General features: G+C 43.6%; 2 protein-coding genes across 3 annotated transcripts; both read left to right on the top strand.

Annotated features, from left to right (window-relative positions):
* The first annotated feature begins 852 nt into the window (after window positions 1–852).
* On the top strand, window positions 853–4166 carry LOC311502567 (FH1/FH2 domain-containing protein 1). Of its 2 annotated transcripts, XM_084564847.1 has the most exons (8): window positions 853–1303; window positions 1500–1682; window positions 1891–2010; window positions 2095–2256; window positions 3164–3414; window positions 3520–3742; window positions 3831–3939; window positions 4030–4166. In XM_084564847.1, exons 1-8 carry the CDS (start codon window positions 1157–1159, stop codon window positions 4056–4058), a joined length of 1224 nt encoding a protein of 407 aa, XP_084420973.1. In that variant the 5' UTR covers window positions 853–1156; the 3' UTR covers window positions 4059–4166. The 2 variants fall into 2 exon arrangements, with proteins under 2 accessions (XP_084420973.1, XP_084420972.1); XM_084564846.1 differs by having other exon boundaries at window positions 3831–4137.
* Window positions 4167–6239: 2073 nt separating this feature from the next.
* Window positions 6240–16254, top strand: LOC311493613 (heterogeneous nuclear ribonucleoprotein C). Its single transcript, XM_084552347.1, has 10 exons — window positions 6240–6289; window positions 8023–8056; window positions 11183–11236; window positions 11752–12026; window positions 13358–13430; window positions 13544–13591; window positions 14243–14409; window positions 14480–14620; window positions 15105–15268; window positions 15415–16254. The coding sequence occupies exons 3-10, from the start codon at window positions 11232–11234 to the stop codon at window positions 15502–15504; spliced, it is 963 nt and encodes a 320-aa protein (XP_084408473.1). The 5' UTR covers window positions 6240–6289; window positions 8023–8056; window positions 11183–11231; the 3' UTR covers window positions 15505–16254.
* The last annotated feature ends 419 nt before the right edge of the window (window positions 16255–16673 follow it).

Genomic DNA, 16673 nt, shown 5'->3' with positions numbered 1-16673 from the left:
GCGCAACCCGTCAGAAACTCCCAAGAAATTCCTTCTCCCCTTTGACTGAGGTTGCAAGTTTCTGGCGCGCAAGCGGGACAACAGTGGGCTCTTGGATCTGACGCGGCCCCGTCATTTTAGACTTGAGGGACAATCGCTGCACCCGAGGCAATTGCAGGTTACGGTGGAGCGAGAACACCCAGAGGTGGTTCAGAAATTGGGACTTGGGTGTGTGAGCTATGTGCTTCTGTGGTGGACAAGTGAGGCAGAGCATCCACAGACATTCAGATGGATACGCAGAGTCTGTGAGGTGGTTGCTGACTGCGCCGTGAGAAGACGAGACAGGGAAGGAATCGGCTTCTGCTTTTATGAGGAGGATAAGAGCTCAGAGAAACATGGCCTTCATATAACGAGACGCGAAAGAGCCCGTGATGTTCTAGTATGAGGAAGAAGTGGACTTTTTGGAGTAAAATGCAAATTTTTGATTCCTTTCTTTGAGTCACACACAATTTTGAAGGATCAATGAAGGAGTCCGACCAAATCAAGGACCTGGGCTGGGATTTTGACCAGTCCTGGGCTTCATTCCTGAAACCAGCGGCACGTCTTTGCCTCAACACTTTGGATTTTTCCGACCTCTGGGACGAGGAAGACAGCGCAGAAGACGAGGGAACCCTTGCATCCAAAGAATCGCCGACGTGCGTCCAAGCCCCTCCAGCAGCACCCCCTCCTCCCCCTCCCCTTCCCCCTCCCCCTCCACCTCTCCTGTCCCCAACTTTGCACTCGCCTTGCCCTAAAAGTCGCACCTTGAAGCTGCACTGGAGGGAACTGCCCAATGTGGCCCCACTTCCCAGGATGACGCGCTTCGGAACTCAGACTATTTGGGCCGGACTTGAACCCGTACGCTTGGATACAAACAGACTGACGTACTTGTTTGAGTCTAAGGCCACCAGCTCCAGCTTTAATGCGGTTTCTGGGCGGCAGGTGAGAGCGATGAGCTAGGACGATACCTCAGGAATGTGATTTAAATCCCTTGGAAAATACAGAGAAACTGTGCGACCATAAATCTACCCTGTTAGGTCTATGTTGTCGTACTTTTTCACAATATTCACCTTCATATTTGCAAACCTGAGTTGCAGAGACACTGTGCTAAACTGCCTCCTAACTTCTTTTTATTCCAATGCAGAAGCAGCCATCGGTCTCAGTGTTGGCCATGAAGCGGAGTAACATCATAACCATCGCCCTGAGCAGCCTGCCCCCTCCCCGCCTCCTCCCCCCTGCTATCTACAGCATGGACAGCAGTGTGCTGGACAGAGAGGACGTTCAGGTACAGTCAAGTCAGGTCAAGTCCTCCAGAGTTTGACCTTTGTCATCTGAGTAACCTGTGACGTTTGCTTTTGTTGGCTAGGCAGTTTATTCCCTCATAGAATAATAATATGATATATGTGCTGATGCAGTAAAATGAAATTGGACAAGGGTGCAGAGTAGAGGAGACACATTAATCTCCTTTCCCTTCAAAATAGCGTCTTCAGGCACTAATCCCAACAGAGGAGGAGCTTTGTCTGATCAAGGAGGCCAAGGCCCAGAACCCCCACTCGTCTCTGGCCCAGGCTGAGCTGTGCCTGCTCACTTTGGGGGAAATCCCGCACCTGAGCTCAAGGCTTCAGCTGTGGGCCTTCGCTCTGGACTACGACTCCTTAGAGAGGGTAAGCCAAAACTGGATGACATCTTCCGCCACGGCACCGCCTACACGAGCTGCATCGCATTCACAAGCGCAAAAACATAAAGAAATCGTGACGACTTCTCATCGCCAAAGATGTCACCAGGCTAAAAATAAAACATGGATTCGATGGCTCACCTAGTCTCTATGAGTCACCTATTAAATGTGTCTAAATGTGCTCCTCCTCTTAACAGGAAATCGCTGAGCCTCTCTTCCATCTGAAGTTGGCCATGGAACAACTGGCAGCCAGTCAGACCTTTAGGTGTATTCTAGCCACAGTGCTAGCTATTGGTAACTTTCTCAATGGGTGCAAGGTGAGTACATTGCAATCAAAAAGAAAAAACGTCATCCGTCTTCTTTACCACAGATTCTCACAACGATAATTTCAAATCCCCCAGGCCCGTGGTTTTGAGCTGAGCTACCTGGGCAAGCTGTCCCAGGTGAGGGATACGCACACTCGCCAACCCCTGCTGCACCACGTCTGCGTGCTCCTGCTGCAGCTCTACCCACAATCCTCTGACCTCTACTCTGACATCACCGCCGTCACTAAAGCTGGCAAGGTGCGTAGTTGCATCTGTCTGTGTTCCTTTGTCCTGAGTGTGTATGTAACACTACGTCCGAGGGAAGGATTATTTGGATAAAACACAACACTTCAAACCCACTGTGAAGATCAGACGTAAAGGGAGTCAATCTGGGATAAAACTGAGACAAAAACAACGGCAGTTCTATTTAAGACAGACAATAATGCCATCTAAAGTTAAAGGGATGGTTCAGTTTTCTTTTAAGTAAGTCCTAGTATGCAGAAGCAGAGATGAGTACCAGCCCAGAAGCCAACCAATGAACTGCTGTGCACACAATCAGCAATGAAACATATGTCAGCCACCTAAAGCAAGGCCCATTTAAACAAATGAATATCATTTAAAGTGTACGCTATGTGTATATTTTTTTTCCTTTACCATGCCGTCACACAGCCTTTCCTAATGGGAAACTCAAGTCAATGTATTTCTTCAAACCTACCAGACTCCATTGACAATAATGGCAATTTTACCATTCAGAACACGGGAGTTGTAGGCCTACCTCTGTTTCAACCAGTTAGTTTGTTTGCGGTATTATGTGATGTTGGTGAGTTTACGTGCTAGTTTGGGTCTAAACTGATGTGTTAAAACACAAAGGTCACACAACAGTAGATCAGCAAGTCTCACATTCTGCAAAGGAAAATGATAGTTTTTATCAATGGAGTTTGGTGGCTTTGAAAAGAGCTTAGGTCAATAAAATGGCTTCAATTCCCCATCAGAAAAGGCTGTGTAATGGCAAGGTAATAATGGTGATGGTATATAATATACTGTACCATACACTGAAACATGTTGTTGCATTGCTTTCCACAAACCTGGTGGCATGCCAACACCATCTACACGCAGGATCAGTGGCTCATACAACTATACACTAACATTACCTTTACCTTTCCAGTGCGACTACTCCCAAGTCCACTCCAACTTTGCTCAGCTAGAGTCGCTGTGCAAAGCATCGTGGGAGCAGCTGAAGGTACTGGACAAGGTTGACGAAAAGAGGAAAGGAGGAAAGGGGGACAAGAGGAAAGGCGGCGGTGATGAGGCCGCGGCCCCGGAGGGTTCGCTCCGTCACAGGCTGCCGAAGATTCTGAAGGAGTGTGAGGAAAGGCTGAAGGTCCTGAGAGCCGTCCATCGGCGGGTTGTCAACAGGTGCTCTGCCGCTATTGAATGCATGATCTCAAACTGAGTGTTATGAAGCCAACGTTTTTACGTTAAATCAAGGAACACAGCTTATTGTTTTGTTTTTCTCTTTAGGTTCCACTCGTTCCTGTTGTTCCTTGGCTACTCCCGAGCCATGGTGAGAGACATCAAAGCAGAGGACTTCTGTAAAACCATCAGTAACTTTTCTCTGGAGTACAGGGCTGCACGGCAGGCCATCCTCCAACAGAGAGAGCGGGAACGACCGAAGAGTGGAGCTGAAAGCCCAGGCCCTAACACACCTGTAGGCAGGAGGAAATTTCAGCAAACTCCATCACAGGTTATTATTTATATCAAATGCGTTTACGGAGAAGAATTTGACACATCTGTGTTACTCAGATTCTATTAACCCACCATTATTTGCCCAGGAAAGTGATGAGCAGTGCAGGCTAGAGGAAGTGCTGAAAACACCCGAGTCCATCTCTAGATTTGATTTCACCCTGCCCCGAAACCGGAGGAGAATGGCCGACATCCAAGGTACTTTATATCGTACACACCTTCTCAAACTCAGCTTGCTTCTCTTTTATGTATATGTTACAATTAACACTTATTTCTTTACCTTCTCAGGTCAATTTTCACGTAAACTGAAGTGGTAACTGAAACACATTCCGTCACTGGTGATTGTTATTTATGACTAGATGTTTGTTGCACTATAGAGAGGCAATGTCTCGCCCCTTACGTGGGCCGCTACGGCACAATAGGTTGGAAAAAACTATGAGATAAATATTATTTTTGTACTGCTTGAATCAAACCATTAAGGACGATTGCAGTTTGTCTTAAAACTGTTGAACTATGTTGTGTTCACACTACATCAAATAAGTTGAAGCCAGCTCAACATATATCTTCCATCTTGTAGTGAGACAGGCCAGATGTCAGCTTGTCACCTCATATGAGTGTCTGCCATTGAAAAAGTACTGGTGTGAACGTAGCATACGACTGCAGAGATTTGTACGTAACTAGAAAGACTACTCTCTCAAAAGTTGTGTATGTGATCAGATAGCTAGAAACTCTCTTAACAGCTACTTCCCTAATTCTGGAAGAACGACCATGTTGCTGGAGGAGATATACACTGATCAGCCACAACATTAAAACCACTGACAGGAGAAGTAAATTGACCACCTTGTGACAATTCAATGTTCTGCTGGGAAACTTTGGACCTGGCATTCATGTGGATGTTACTTAGACATGTAGCACCCACCTAGACCAGACCAGACACCCCCACCTCATAGCAATGACACTCCTTGATGGCAGCAGCCATCCCCAGCAGGATGCAGCCTGACACAGACACACACACAAAAACACTTTAAGAACAACTCAAAAAACATGAAGAACAGCACAAGGTGTTGACCTGGAATTTGGCCTCCAAATTCACTATATCCCAAACTGATCATGTATCTGTGGGATGATCCACAGAATCCCGTCCCCTCAACCCATAGGACCCAAGGGCCCTCGCTAACAACATTCTGTTGCCAGATACCACAGGACACCCTCAGAAGGTCCATTCTCTGATGTGAAGAACTGTTCTGGAGGCACAAGGGAGACATACACAATATTAGGAAGGTGGTCATAATGGTATGGCTGACTGGTGTATGTTTGCTGTCTTCATATTGAACTTGAGGATGTGTAAACGACATAAAATTTCACAGTGGTAATATCAGTTGTACCTTGTTGCCACCAAGGGGACCCTTTTACTAACAGTTAGCTAACAGTTTAGCAAGCTAACTACCATAAAGGCAGAGGCATAATGAGAAGATGAGAAAGTAGGAGGAGTCAACAAACTCCATCACATGTTGTTATCTCAGATGATTTTACTTGGAATAATTATTCACATTGTAGGCCTTTGGTAAAATCAACATTTTCATCAAAACATTACAAACTCATAAAGAAAATGTTTCAGCTAAAAGGCTTTAAATCAACTTAAAATCAGCCATTTCTGTAATCATACCAAAACATTTCCAAGAGGGGGTTGTTCATATGGACTGGTAAACACAACCCCATTTGAAGGCAGCAATTGTTGCTTGTAAAAATAAATTTAAAAAAAATGGTACTTTTTTATCCTTACAACAAACTGTGACTTACTTGACATCCAAAATGATCTTTAAAATGTTCAAAGGTCATATTTGCAATTCATGGACCATTCAAACAAAACCGAAAATAACGTACATACAGTAGCTACTTTCTCCAAAATACAGGTTCCAGGTTGTCTACCTGGGGCAGGATGCCACCTCTCTCTTGTATAGCAGTAATAAATGGACAAGTGAACGAGATTTCACATGCGCATCAAATTTGTATCACGTTTGAGTTGTAAAGATGAATTAAAATGTGTTTCAATAAAATAATGATTTGTGAACTCGTGTGTGTGGGTTTATAAAACTTAAAAAAAAAACAAAAAAAACGGACAACTGCACAGTAAAATGAAAACTGTCAAATATAAAATAGATGAATTTTTTTTTTAAATATTTTTTTCCTTATCTTGGACTGAACCCTTGAACACACGTCAAACAAATGCATAAACGCATGATTTTGATGTGTCATTCAAATTAATCGAGAGGTATGTGTACAGATGTCGTCATTCATTGACCGGACTGGCAGACGTATCAGCCAATCAGTGGAGAGCGTGTACACACAGGGCGGTTCAGTTATCCAATCAGAAACTAGGACGCAGCAGTGGGCGTGACCCTCCCCCTGTTGCTTGTATGAGCCGACGCCATTTCGTGTCCACTGGTTTCAAGGTGATACATTCAGCCAGCTGAGCCGTAAGCGGATACTTACCCCCTCAAGTAGAAAGAGCGTTGAATTGTTCTCGTTTTTAGTGTTTAAGCTCCCGGTGAGTATTTTTAAACGAGAGATTTTTTTTTTTTTTTTCCCCAATTTTTTAATTTTTTGCCTGACTTTGAAGCGTCTTTGGGACTTTTTGTTTTTATTTTTATTGCATTTTTCCCGGCTGGTGTTCCCCGAGACTGCGTTGGCTTTAGTGGCGTACATTTTGAGACGGCAGTTTAAACTGCGCATAAACTAGTTCTAAGTAGCTTTCACGACAGTATTTTTGCTTTTATTTTTCAAATAAGATATTTTAAAACCTGTCTTGCCTCCTTTTTTTTGTTTTGCAGGGATGCTGTGTTGTTGTTTATCTGAGTGTGGTGACATTTTCGTGGAGAGAAATTGTTCCAGGCTTTTCTGGACAGTGTTTGGAGACGGGTCTCCCCTTTTCTGGAACTACGTTTTTTAAAAAATGTTTTTCTCTGATATTTTCCCCCCGACTTGACACTTGGTTTGCGGCAGTTGACACTGAGTCGTATTTTCTATTTTCTGTGTGACTTTGGCTGTGCTGACTGAGGCAGTGAGTCTCTCAGGATTGATCATATGGGAGAAGGCGTTTTTTTTTTTTCGTTTTTTTTAAGAAACAGAAACCGTTTTTATGCAGGCCTATGATGTGCAAATATTGGACGTGGAAATTTGTGTTGCAGCATGTGCATTTAGTAATTTTGATATGATTATTAAAGTTTATCTGCAGACTGGGAAAGCCCTTCACTCAGTGGGAGTTCACTCTGAGCTGTGCAGCTGCAGGAGGCCTGCAATGAGCTGCAGCCAGGCCTATACTTCTAGATAAAATTATATTATATTAAATTATATTTATGACTTGTTAGTCGTTTATTGATGTGTGAAAATCTCCAATTTGCATCCAGGTTTAATTGTGAGAAGGCGACAAGGAGTGATAATACCCCTCCCCAAAAATGGCCAGATACCTGTTTTGCCCCCTTCTGTACCCCCACCTCCCCTGTCCTCTGGAAGTGTCCTTGAGCAGGAGTCGCTCGGGGGGCGCTGTTCTGCAGCTGACCCTTTATTCTAACCCCTGCAAGGAGGGCGGGCTGGAGGAAAGAGTGGTGAGCCACCAGCACACCCCCCTTCAAAACTGGTGACCCTCGAAATTACACTTATTGGATGATGTCAGTTTGCTGCAGAAGACTGAACACAGATGTTTTTTGAGAGAGAAAAAAAAGTTGTTTTGGCCGTTTGATCGAGAAGAGCTGGCAAAGGCGTCTGTTTGTGCCATGTTCACATGTTTTTCCCTAATTCACGATCAGTGGTGCCTTTCTAACTTTCCTAAAAGTAAAAGAAGGTTTTTAGTTAACAAAAACGTTATCTGGGGCAGTTGAGGTATGACAGGGCAGTATCAAAGCACTGAATAAGCACAAGATAATGTGTATTTTTTTTCTTCCAAATCAACCTAGTTCCATTTTGTATTAGCCTGCCCATTTGGGTTTTTAGATCTGTAAATTACTTTCAGATAAATCTTTATAACCCAGAAAGCCCTGATTACTAAAGTTAACGTCCTCAATTCATAAAGTCAGTGTTTTGTGCTTCAGTAAGCGGTGTCCATATTCAAACGAGGTCTTAGCTAAATGTGCTAGCTGTGTTACAGTTTCTTGCTTCTGTGTTCGCATTTCACCCCCGCAGGTCCTCCCCTGTCCCCTGTGTGTTGTAACAGTGAAACAGTTTGAGTTCAACTTCAGCAGGACTTCTTTTCTAATGTCACCTTTTTTGTTTCCCCCTGTTTAGTTTTTGAAGCCACTTTTTTCAGCAGCGACGAATCGTAAGTTGGTCTTAACCCTCTTTTTTTTTCTTTTTTTTTTTTTTTTTTGGGTTTCACCTCAACTTTTGCATCTTTTTTATTTATTTTTTTATATATATTTCACTTTTGCTTTCACCCCTTTTGTGACATACCCCATGTTTCTCTCCCCTTTTGGATTTCTTAGATTAAATAGCATGTAGTGTTCATTTTTTTTGGTTTTTTTTTTTTTTGTTTTTTTGTGCTGTGAAAATTAAAAAAATCACTTTCAACCCTCGTGACGTCCAAAACAAGCCTCCCACATGTTCCTAGTTTATCACGATTAAATGCCTCATGCTCAGTGTTGATTGTAAGCGGCCCTATTTGTAGCTAACTGTTCAGTAATACTTCCTCAGGTCCTTCCATACAGTCCCTATGTTAATCACTTGCTCTTACAAAGGCAAAATTTGACTTTTTTTTTCTGCCTTTGCTTTCTATTTTTGTTTTTGCCAGTATGCATGTATTTTAATATAATATAAATGTGATCTATTACCCTCACAGAGGTATCTTTTAAGAGGCTCTTTATAGTATCAATAATGTCACAATTATCACCCCCAAGTTCTTGCCCATTAAAGCAGCATGTGGATGAATTTCCATTAATTACTAATTGACTCAGTAATCACTAAGCACTGATTTGTGTACCCCTTAATCAAATGCAAATATTGTCACTACTACCTTCCCCCCCCTCCCATCATCATGTACTCTGGGCTGATTCGAAAACAAACGTCTACGGTTAAGATCACATTACCGCTTTCTGCTTTATCTCTCCATTTCCTGAGTGTGTATTAAAGAAACGACTGCATAGATGTGACACATCTGCCCCGCACTGCAAGGCTGCTCTTCCGGTCATTTTGTCTTTTCTGTCTGCAAGCATGAGTTCCCGAGAGCTGCCGTTGCAGTGTCTTCCCCAGTTGAAGCACAAACATTCACTCAGTCATGTACACACAGCTATGAATCCACTCGCAAGCTAAAATGGAAGTGCAGATTTCCAGTAAACACTGGTATAAGGCCCAGATGAGGCAAACAATAAGAAAAGTTCCACTGAGTTCTTTTCATTTTTGATGCGAGTGGCTACGGTAAGAATTTCGCCCCATAATTTAGTCCCTTCATGTGTCAAAATTTTGAGTTTGGAATCAAAATAGCAAGGACATAACACTAACATGCAATCAAATATAGCATGCCTGCAATAAATACTACCTTTTGAATTTTTACTTGCTTTCTTTCAAGTTGTTTAATGGCAGATTGCAACATCACTCCAAAACCACAGAGAGCTGAACTCCCTGAAGTGGATGCAGCATGTGCCAAACAAATGCAAATGGCGACGTATAACTCCACAAGCGCTACCTCAAAGACATGTAACGGGACATGCACAGAACAATACTGTAAGATGACGACCACGCTGAATCAGCACCTCTTTCAGTCCAAACACAGACAAACATAAAGAGGTCGACACCAAATTAGCCACTGAGCGTCAGTTTTGTGTATAAACCCCGGGGCATTCCTGCTTCAACCCCAACACGCCACGAACAATTAGACACCGAAGCGGCCAGTGGTCACACCCAGTGTTGTAGACACCCTGTCAGTGTGCCAAGCAGCAGAAATATCCTGGCCAAATCATGTAGAGGAGGACATTAAGCCCTGGCCACACAGCGCTGCTGCAGCAGCTGCGGACCATGTAATCCCCTGCTGGTAGCTGCAGGCCAGAGAGGGACACGGTGTAGCCCAGTTGGCAGCGGTGTTACATTTTGGCAGGTGAGATATGCAGCTTAGCAACAGCTCAGGTGGTTGATAATGAGGCAAACAAGTGTAAAGATTGAGGGCAAAAATACAAGCTGGATAAACTGTTGATGATTAAAGCCAGCGTTTATTACCTATAGTTTAACGTTTTCTGGAATAAAAAAAAGGAACACATGTATTCATGTACAGCTGATGGGCGAAAATCACCTTCTAGGGCGATCCTTGGCTCTGTCACTGTACCATAGCTTTCCCTTGTTTGGCGTTAGTGTTCATGAGACTATTCCCCTCCTGCAGTGTTGCATAACTGCAGTGCTTGCAAGTAATGCGACAGTAACCCAGCAACAATGTGGTTGTTCATATTAACGCTAACAACAGCTGCATGGATTGCGAGTGCATTGGTCCAGACACTAAATTTATGTAGATGGGTTATGTACTGAGAATACACTGATCAGCCACAACATTAAAACCATTGACAGTAAATAACATTGACCATCTTGTGACAATACAATGTTCTGGTGCGAAATTTGTGGACCTGGCATTCATTCATGTGGATGTTACTTAGACATGTAGCACCCACCTAGACCAGACCAGGCACCCCCACCTCATAGCAATGACAGTCACCACCAGCAGGATGCAGCCTGACACAGACACACACACAAAAACACTTTAGGAACAACTAAAAAAAAAACAAAAAACATGAAGAACAGCACAAGGTGTTGACCTGGCCTCCAAATTCACTAGATCCCAAACTGATCAAGTATCTGTGGGATGATCCACAGAGGCCCCTCCTCTCAACGCATAGGACCCAGAGTCCCCCACTAACAACATTCTGTTGCCAGACACCACAGGACACCCTCAGAAGGCCCATGTCCATTCTCTGATGAGTCACAACTGTTTTGGAGGCACAAGGGAGACCTACACAATATTAGGAAGGTGGTCATAATGTTATGCCTGATCGGTGTATGTCAGTCGGTCAGCATCTTAGAGGGTGCTCTTGGGAATATTGTTTGCAAAATGGGTATTTAAGAATACCAAAATCTAGGATCACTTTATTAGCCTCATCTCTTTAGAGACCTGGACGATAAAAGTTATTAGATTTGGACATGCTCACAAGTGAATAAACTGTAAATAAGTTACAATGCACTATTTGTTTTTGTCATAACTATTTATCCCACAGGTTTTTAATTGGTCCTTTCCATTTTTTAAAATAAACATTTTAACGACCACCTCCTGACCAGCCCCACATCCTCCGTTTTTAAGCCCTCCTTCTTGGTTTTGCCAAAAAGCTTTTTTGGATGTGTAGTAGACGTCCCCCCCCTCCCCCCGCAGCCACCATCTCTCATAGTTTCTGGACGACCCTCTTCTCTCCAACAGAGTCAGACAGACAGGCAGGCAGACCTCCACCGAGCCGAGTACAGACACCATGGAGTGAGTGTTGGCTGCTTCACGTCCCGATCGCACTGTCTGCTTTCTGATGTGTAGTGTTAGAACAGCTGAATCCACCTCTACTGTAGGAGACGGAAAATAGGAGCCGCAACTTGAGGTTTCTTGTGCCTATCGGTTATTTCAGTGACATTTTCATACATGATGTTGTCATTTATAAATCTGGAAATTATATACGGTGTTGTTAATGCAGAAATTAATCCAAGGTTTTAATGATAAATGATAAATGATGATTTAAAAATCTTTGTTATAGGGCTGCAGATTCATTCGCACAAAACTTTCTATTTGAATATGGTGTATTGAGTCAATGAGTCCTATTGAAGAGCTTGGTTAACGCTCACATGAACCTTGCAGCACAGATTATTCACATGTTATAGGCATTTTTCCCAGCACCTGTTTTTCTACCACTTCCTGTTTCCTCGAACATCACTAACCTCCAAATGCTTATATCTCCCCTGTTCCTTTTCCCCCCCTCAAACTCTCCCGTCTGCCTCTCCCAGTTGGTCATCGTCCTCCACCTCCTCCAGCCTGATGGCCAGCAGCAACGTGACCAACAAGACGGACCCCCGCTCCCTCAACTCCCGCGTCTTCATCGGCAACCTCAACACCCTGCTGGTCACCAAGGCCGACGTGGAGGCCATCTTCTCCAAGTACGGCAAGATCGTCGGCTGCTCCGTCCACAAGGGCTACGCCTTCGTCCAGTACTCCAACGAGAGGAACGCCAGGGCCGCCGTGGCTGGGGAGGACGGACGCATGATCGTGGGACAGGTGTTAGGTGAGGATGGTGATGGAGTCTTAATACATTTATTTGAGCCCATTTCTCAAGAAGAAAAAAAAAAACTTATTCCATGTAGATCAACCTGTCTCAACTTTAAGTTAGTGAAAAAATAAATGTCAACAGAGTCTTAAATGCTTTACTTAATTAAAATCAAGTAACTTCTTCAGAATTAACTGGGTGGGATTGTGTCTAAGTTGTTTTATAAGGTTAAATCAAAGACAGTGAAGCCAAAGCAAGTAGAGCTCCCCCTGGTGGCTGGCTGCAGTATAGGTCATAAGCTCCACGCCCTCCATGTTAGTGGATGGGCGTTACGCCAAATTAAAACATTAAAATACATGTCATTTTTTTTTTTTTTCTTCAAGGATGGTGTCTGTCATTTTAGGTAGTTAATATAATGTTCAAGTGTCAATTCTTTGGATAAGTTTCGCTGCAGTAATTCTGCTAAACTATTTTGTTAAGGGTAAGGACACACAAAAAATACCGGCAATGAAGACAGACTGTGTCGTTGCCGCGCCCCAAAGACTACAGCCAATGAGCAGCTGGTACATAACGTGCACCTGCGTAACACCCGTTGACTGTAGGTAACGCCTCGTGTGGCGTCCGACAACTATTCTGTGATTGGTCAGAAATTGAAAATGGGCGTGCTTAATGCGTAAAGGCGGAAATGCTAGCGGACGCGGCCACTCTGAGCTCCCAGATGCTAATTTTCGCATGGTGACCGCTAATCTCTCTCTCTCTCCTCGTGAAGTATGAATGACCAAGCCAGAACGAACTTTGTTAACTTTGTTGCTCACCTCGAGAACAAGAGCCAACGTAACAAGCTTAACTCATACTACCAGTGGCAGTAGTCAGTCTGTGGTATTCACCCAGGATAGCTACTAATAGCTGGGAGGCTAGGAAGCGCTACAAGCCAAAACTACGATCACAGATGCTTGCTGGTGTTGAGCGGAGAAAATGATCTTGGACAGAAAGCATTGCTGCACAAAAGTCAGACGATTAACACTTTTATGGAAAGCACCGGAAATAATATACCTCTCTAGAAACTCCATGACTCTATTGTAGGACTTGGAAAGACACATTTGTCCACTAAAAACATTATCCACAGCTCAGTCTTCAGTTCTCTCTCAAATTCCCAGAGTAAATACCTGGAACGCTGCTGCCCTCTTCTGCTGTGTAAAATAGCCATAATGAAAGGACTGCCTCCTGGTAGAATTGAATCCTGCCAGATAATATGTGTTAGATGACATTTCACACGTTCTGTTCTCCTGCTCCTGACATGTCCTCCTTTCATCCACCCCTTCCTTACCCCACTGCCCTTCCTCCCCCAGACATCAACCTGGCGGGTGAGCCGAAGCCTCACAGGTCGAAGACGGTGAAGCGATCTGCTGGAGACATGTACAGGTGTGTCCGCTCACTAACCAATAGCTCAATAACCGCGTAGAGGATTTAATAAATAAGCATTCAGTGAATTTTCTGTAGTTGATCTTACACCATGATCCCTATTCTCTCCACAGTTCATCTTTTGATTTGGACTACGACTTCCAAAGAGATTACTATGACAGGTAAGCAGGTCTGTTCTGTATATTTGAGAATAGTTGCTCACATTGTTATCAATCTATTTATTAATCTTTGTGACTGAATAGTTTTGAAATTTGACCAGAGGCCTCACAATTCAATATTATGATACTACGACACGCTTGTACCAAGTATTGCAATAATGTGTATTTTTTGACTGCAAAAGAAAATAATAATCAGTTTTTATTGTTGCAAAAAGGTGTTGTCAAACAGACATACTGACCAACCAAACCTTTTGATAAAAGCCTGCAATAAATCCTGCATTCACCTGAAAAACTTCTATTACAATTAAATCTAATTTAACTGGATTAAAGCAGTGTTATGGGGCCATCTAGTGAATTAAAAAAGCAATTGATTTTGTTATTTTAATCCCATAAAGCTCAATCCATGTTTACAGTTTCTATAATTAAAGATATGTAACCAGTGTTTGTGTACCGACACAATCTTCCCATGCAACATTGAAACACTGCTGTTTTTTTCCCACTCCTGGAAATTATACTGATGTCCGATTTCAGTCAAGGTTGCATGAATTTATATTCTTCCAAGTGCTATATCCCCAGGTTTGACTTTAGCATTAGTGATAAATCATCAAGTTCCATCAAGTGCCACCTTTATCACTTTGATGCTCCCTGTCTCAGAATGTACTCCTACCAGTCCCGGGTGCCTCCTCCCCCACCTCCACTGTCCCGCGCCGTCATCCCCTCAAAGCGTCCCAGGGTGAGTCTGAGCGGCGGAGCCAGCCGACGAACGAAAACCACCTTCTCCTCCTCCTCCTCCAAGAGCAGCCAAAGGGCGCCACGTACAAGTAGGTCCGAACAGAGTAATCAGAGCTTTCTTGCCGCCGACTTCCTCATCTAATACCAAATATCTTGAAGGCGATCCACTCGCTCTTCGCCCCGCAGTGAAGGCAGACGACCTACAGACCATCAAGAGAGAGCTCACGCAGATCAAACACAAGGTGGACTACCTGTTGCAGAGTTTAGAGCGCATGGAGAAGGACCACAGCAAGAAGCCAGGTAGGGCCTAATGAAATGATACTAATGCAGATATAGAAAACTATATAAAAACTAAGATGAGACATATGTTCTTTTTATGTGTATTTATATGCCGGTGATCCATTGCTTACTAGAAGCAGAATCCTTCATCACCAGTGTCAAATGGTTCATAGGAGTCTTCACAAAGTCCCAAGATATGACTCACACTGCACCAAGATGACTCACGAAGACGCACATTCACATTTCAAATATAGAAAATTGCATCCACTGGAATGTACAATCAGATTTCCTGGTCTCAAGCTGACCGGCTCCAGCAGCATTTAGGATGAGGTTAGATCTCTGTATTGGGTGTCAGACAAATAAATCTCCCTTGTAAGTTTCTTTTTTTTTTTTTTTTTTCTTAAACCGGTGATCCTTAAAAACCATGTTCAGGTTCCATTTTGTGGCCTCAGGTGCCATCCGCTCATCCAGGTCTCTTTCTCTTTGCATCACACCTTCTCACCAGAGACGAAGAGCTCCAAGCCAGAGCCCGGTGAAGTGTCCCCCCTCCACTCATCTACCTCCAGCAAGAAGGAAGACAGCCTGAAGAGGGACAGAGAGAGCCAGGACCTGAACGACTCTGAGGAAGAGGAGGAGGAGGAGGGAGATCTGCTGGAGGACGAAGACGAGGTGAGGAGTTGAGGTGAAAACTAATGGGGCAACAAAACACAGAAAAACAGCAAATATTCCCACAAGAAAATGTATGTTTTGCTTGATAAATGGATAAAAGTGTTAGTTTAGGTATTTGTCTCGTGTGCTCTTTCCCCTCTGCGCAGATGAAAAGCAGAGGGAGAGAGGAGGAGGAGGAAGAGGAAGGCGAGCAGGAGGAAGGGGAGGACGACGGCGACAGCGCCAACGAGTCCTGAACATGACACAGGCAGACAAAACACACACACGCACAAACTGAACACTAAACAAATGTACACGGCGGTCATGCGCTCATATCTGCTGAACCGACTGGACATTTCTACACAGTGTATTGTACATACTGCTCCTCTTACAGACACATTCGTTTTATTTCAGGTCAGAATACATTTTCTTTGACTTTTTATATGGACATTTCCTGCCACTCTGACACTTTCGGGTAAAGTGTAAAAATTAAAGAGGATAAATGTAATATATTGATTGAGCTATAAACTAGTTCAGCTTAAAAAATGAAAGGGAAAAATAGAATCCTCTAAGTAATCATTAGTTAACAAAAAAAAAAAAAAAACTGGAACCTAAATGTGCCCAAGTTTAGGCAATTTAACCAACCCTGAAATTTGATCAACCTGTCAGCAGTACAGCACCCTCCTGACCAACAGGTGGCAGCGTACCACAACCCCCGGCCGCCTCAAGGACTTACCTCTGTTGCTCCCAGAAAAAAACAAAAAACAAAACCCCTTCTCCTCCTGTTTGCCAGGTAACAACACGCACACATCATGCCCCACCGCCCAGTTTGCTCAGATCAAGCCCTCGCCGCTCTGAAAATAGTTCCGTTTGTCGCAGATGGCGTTTTGACCTTTCCTGACCTTGAGTTGTGTAACGCAGTGATGCTCCATGTTTGCCTCTTTCTGTTCTGTTTCTCTCAACCGGCTGCACTGGTGAAAGTGAATAAACGTGTTTTACAATTTGGAGCCTTCGCGAGATTTTCTGAATGCACTCATTTTCATCACCGAGAGGCCGTGGCGCTAAGATGACGCCATGCTGGCGGAATGAATTGAGCACTTCTGGGATGTGCAATAGATGGGGATTATCATGCTCTTATTTTGGAGGCACAGCTCCTGTAACACAGATGTAAACAGGACGTATGATGTTGCAGAGGAGTCAGGTTTGCTGGCTGTGGGCCACAATTTGAGCCCGCTGTATCTTTTTTAGCTTAGCTATTTTTAGTTTACATACTAGTAAACAGACTCTGTGTAATAGAAGCCTAATTAGCCATTTCTGTTTTCAACACTGAACCAGAGGGGGCGGATTAATTTGATACTGAAGGGATTTTAAAAATATAATAAATTAAAACAAAGTTTAGGATTATAGTAGCAAGTTATTATAGTTT

This window comes from Chelon labrosus (genome assembly GCF_963514085.1).
Source record: "Chelon labrosus genome assembly, chromosome: 1".
Taxonomy (NCBI): domain Eukaryota; kingdom Metazoa; phylum Chordata; class Actinopteri; order Mugiliformes; family Mugilidae; genus Chelon; species Chelon labrosus.
Note: the sequence above shows the minus strand (reverse complement) of the source record. Positions and strands in the feature narration are given on the sequence as shown.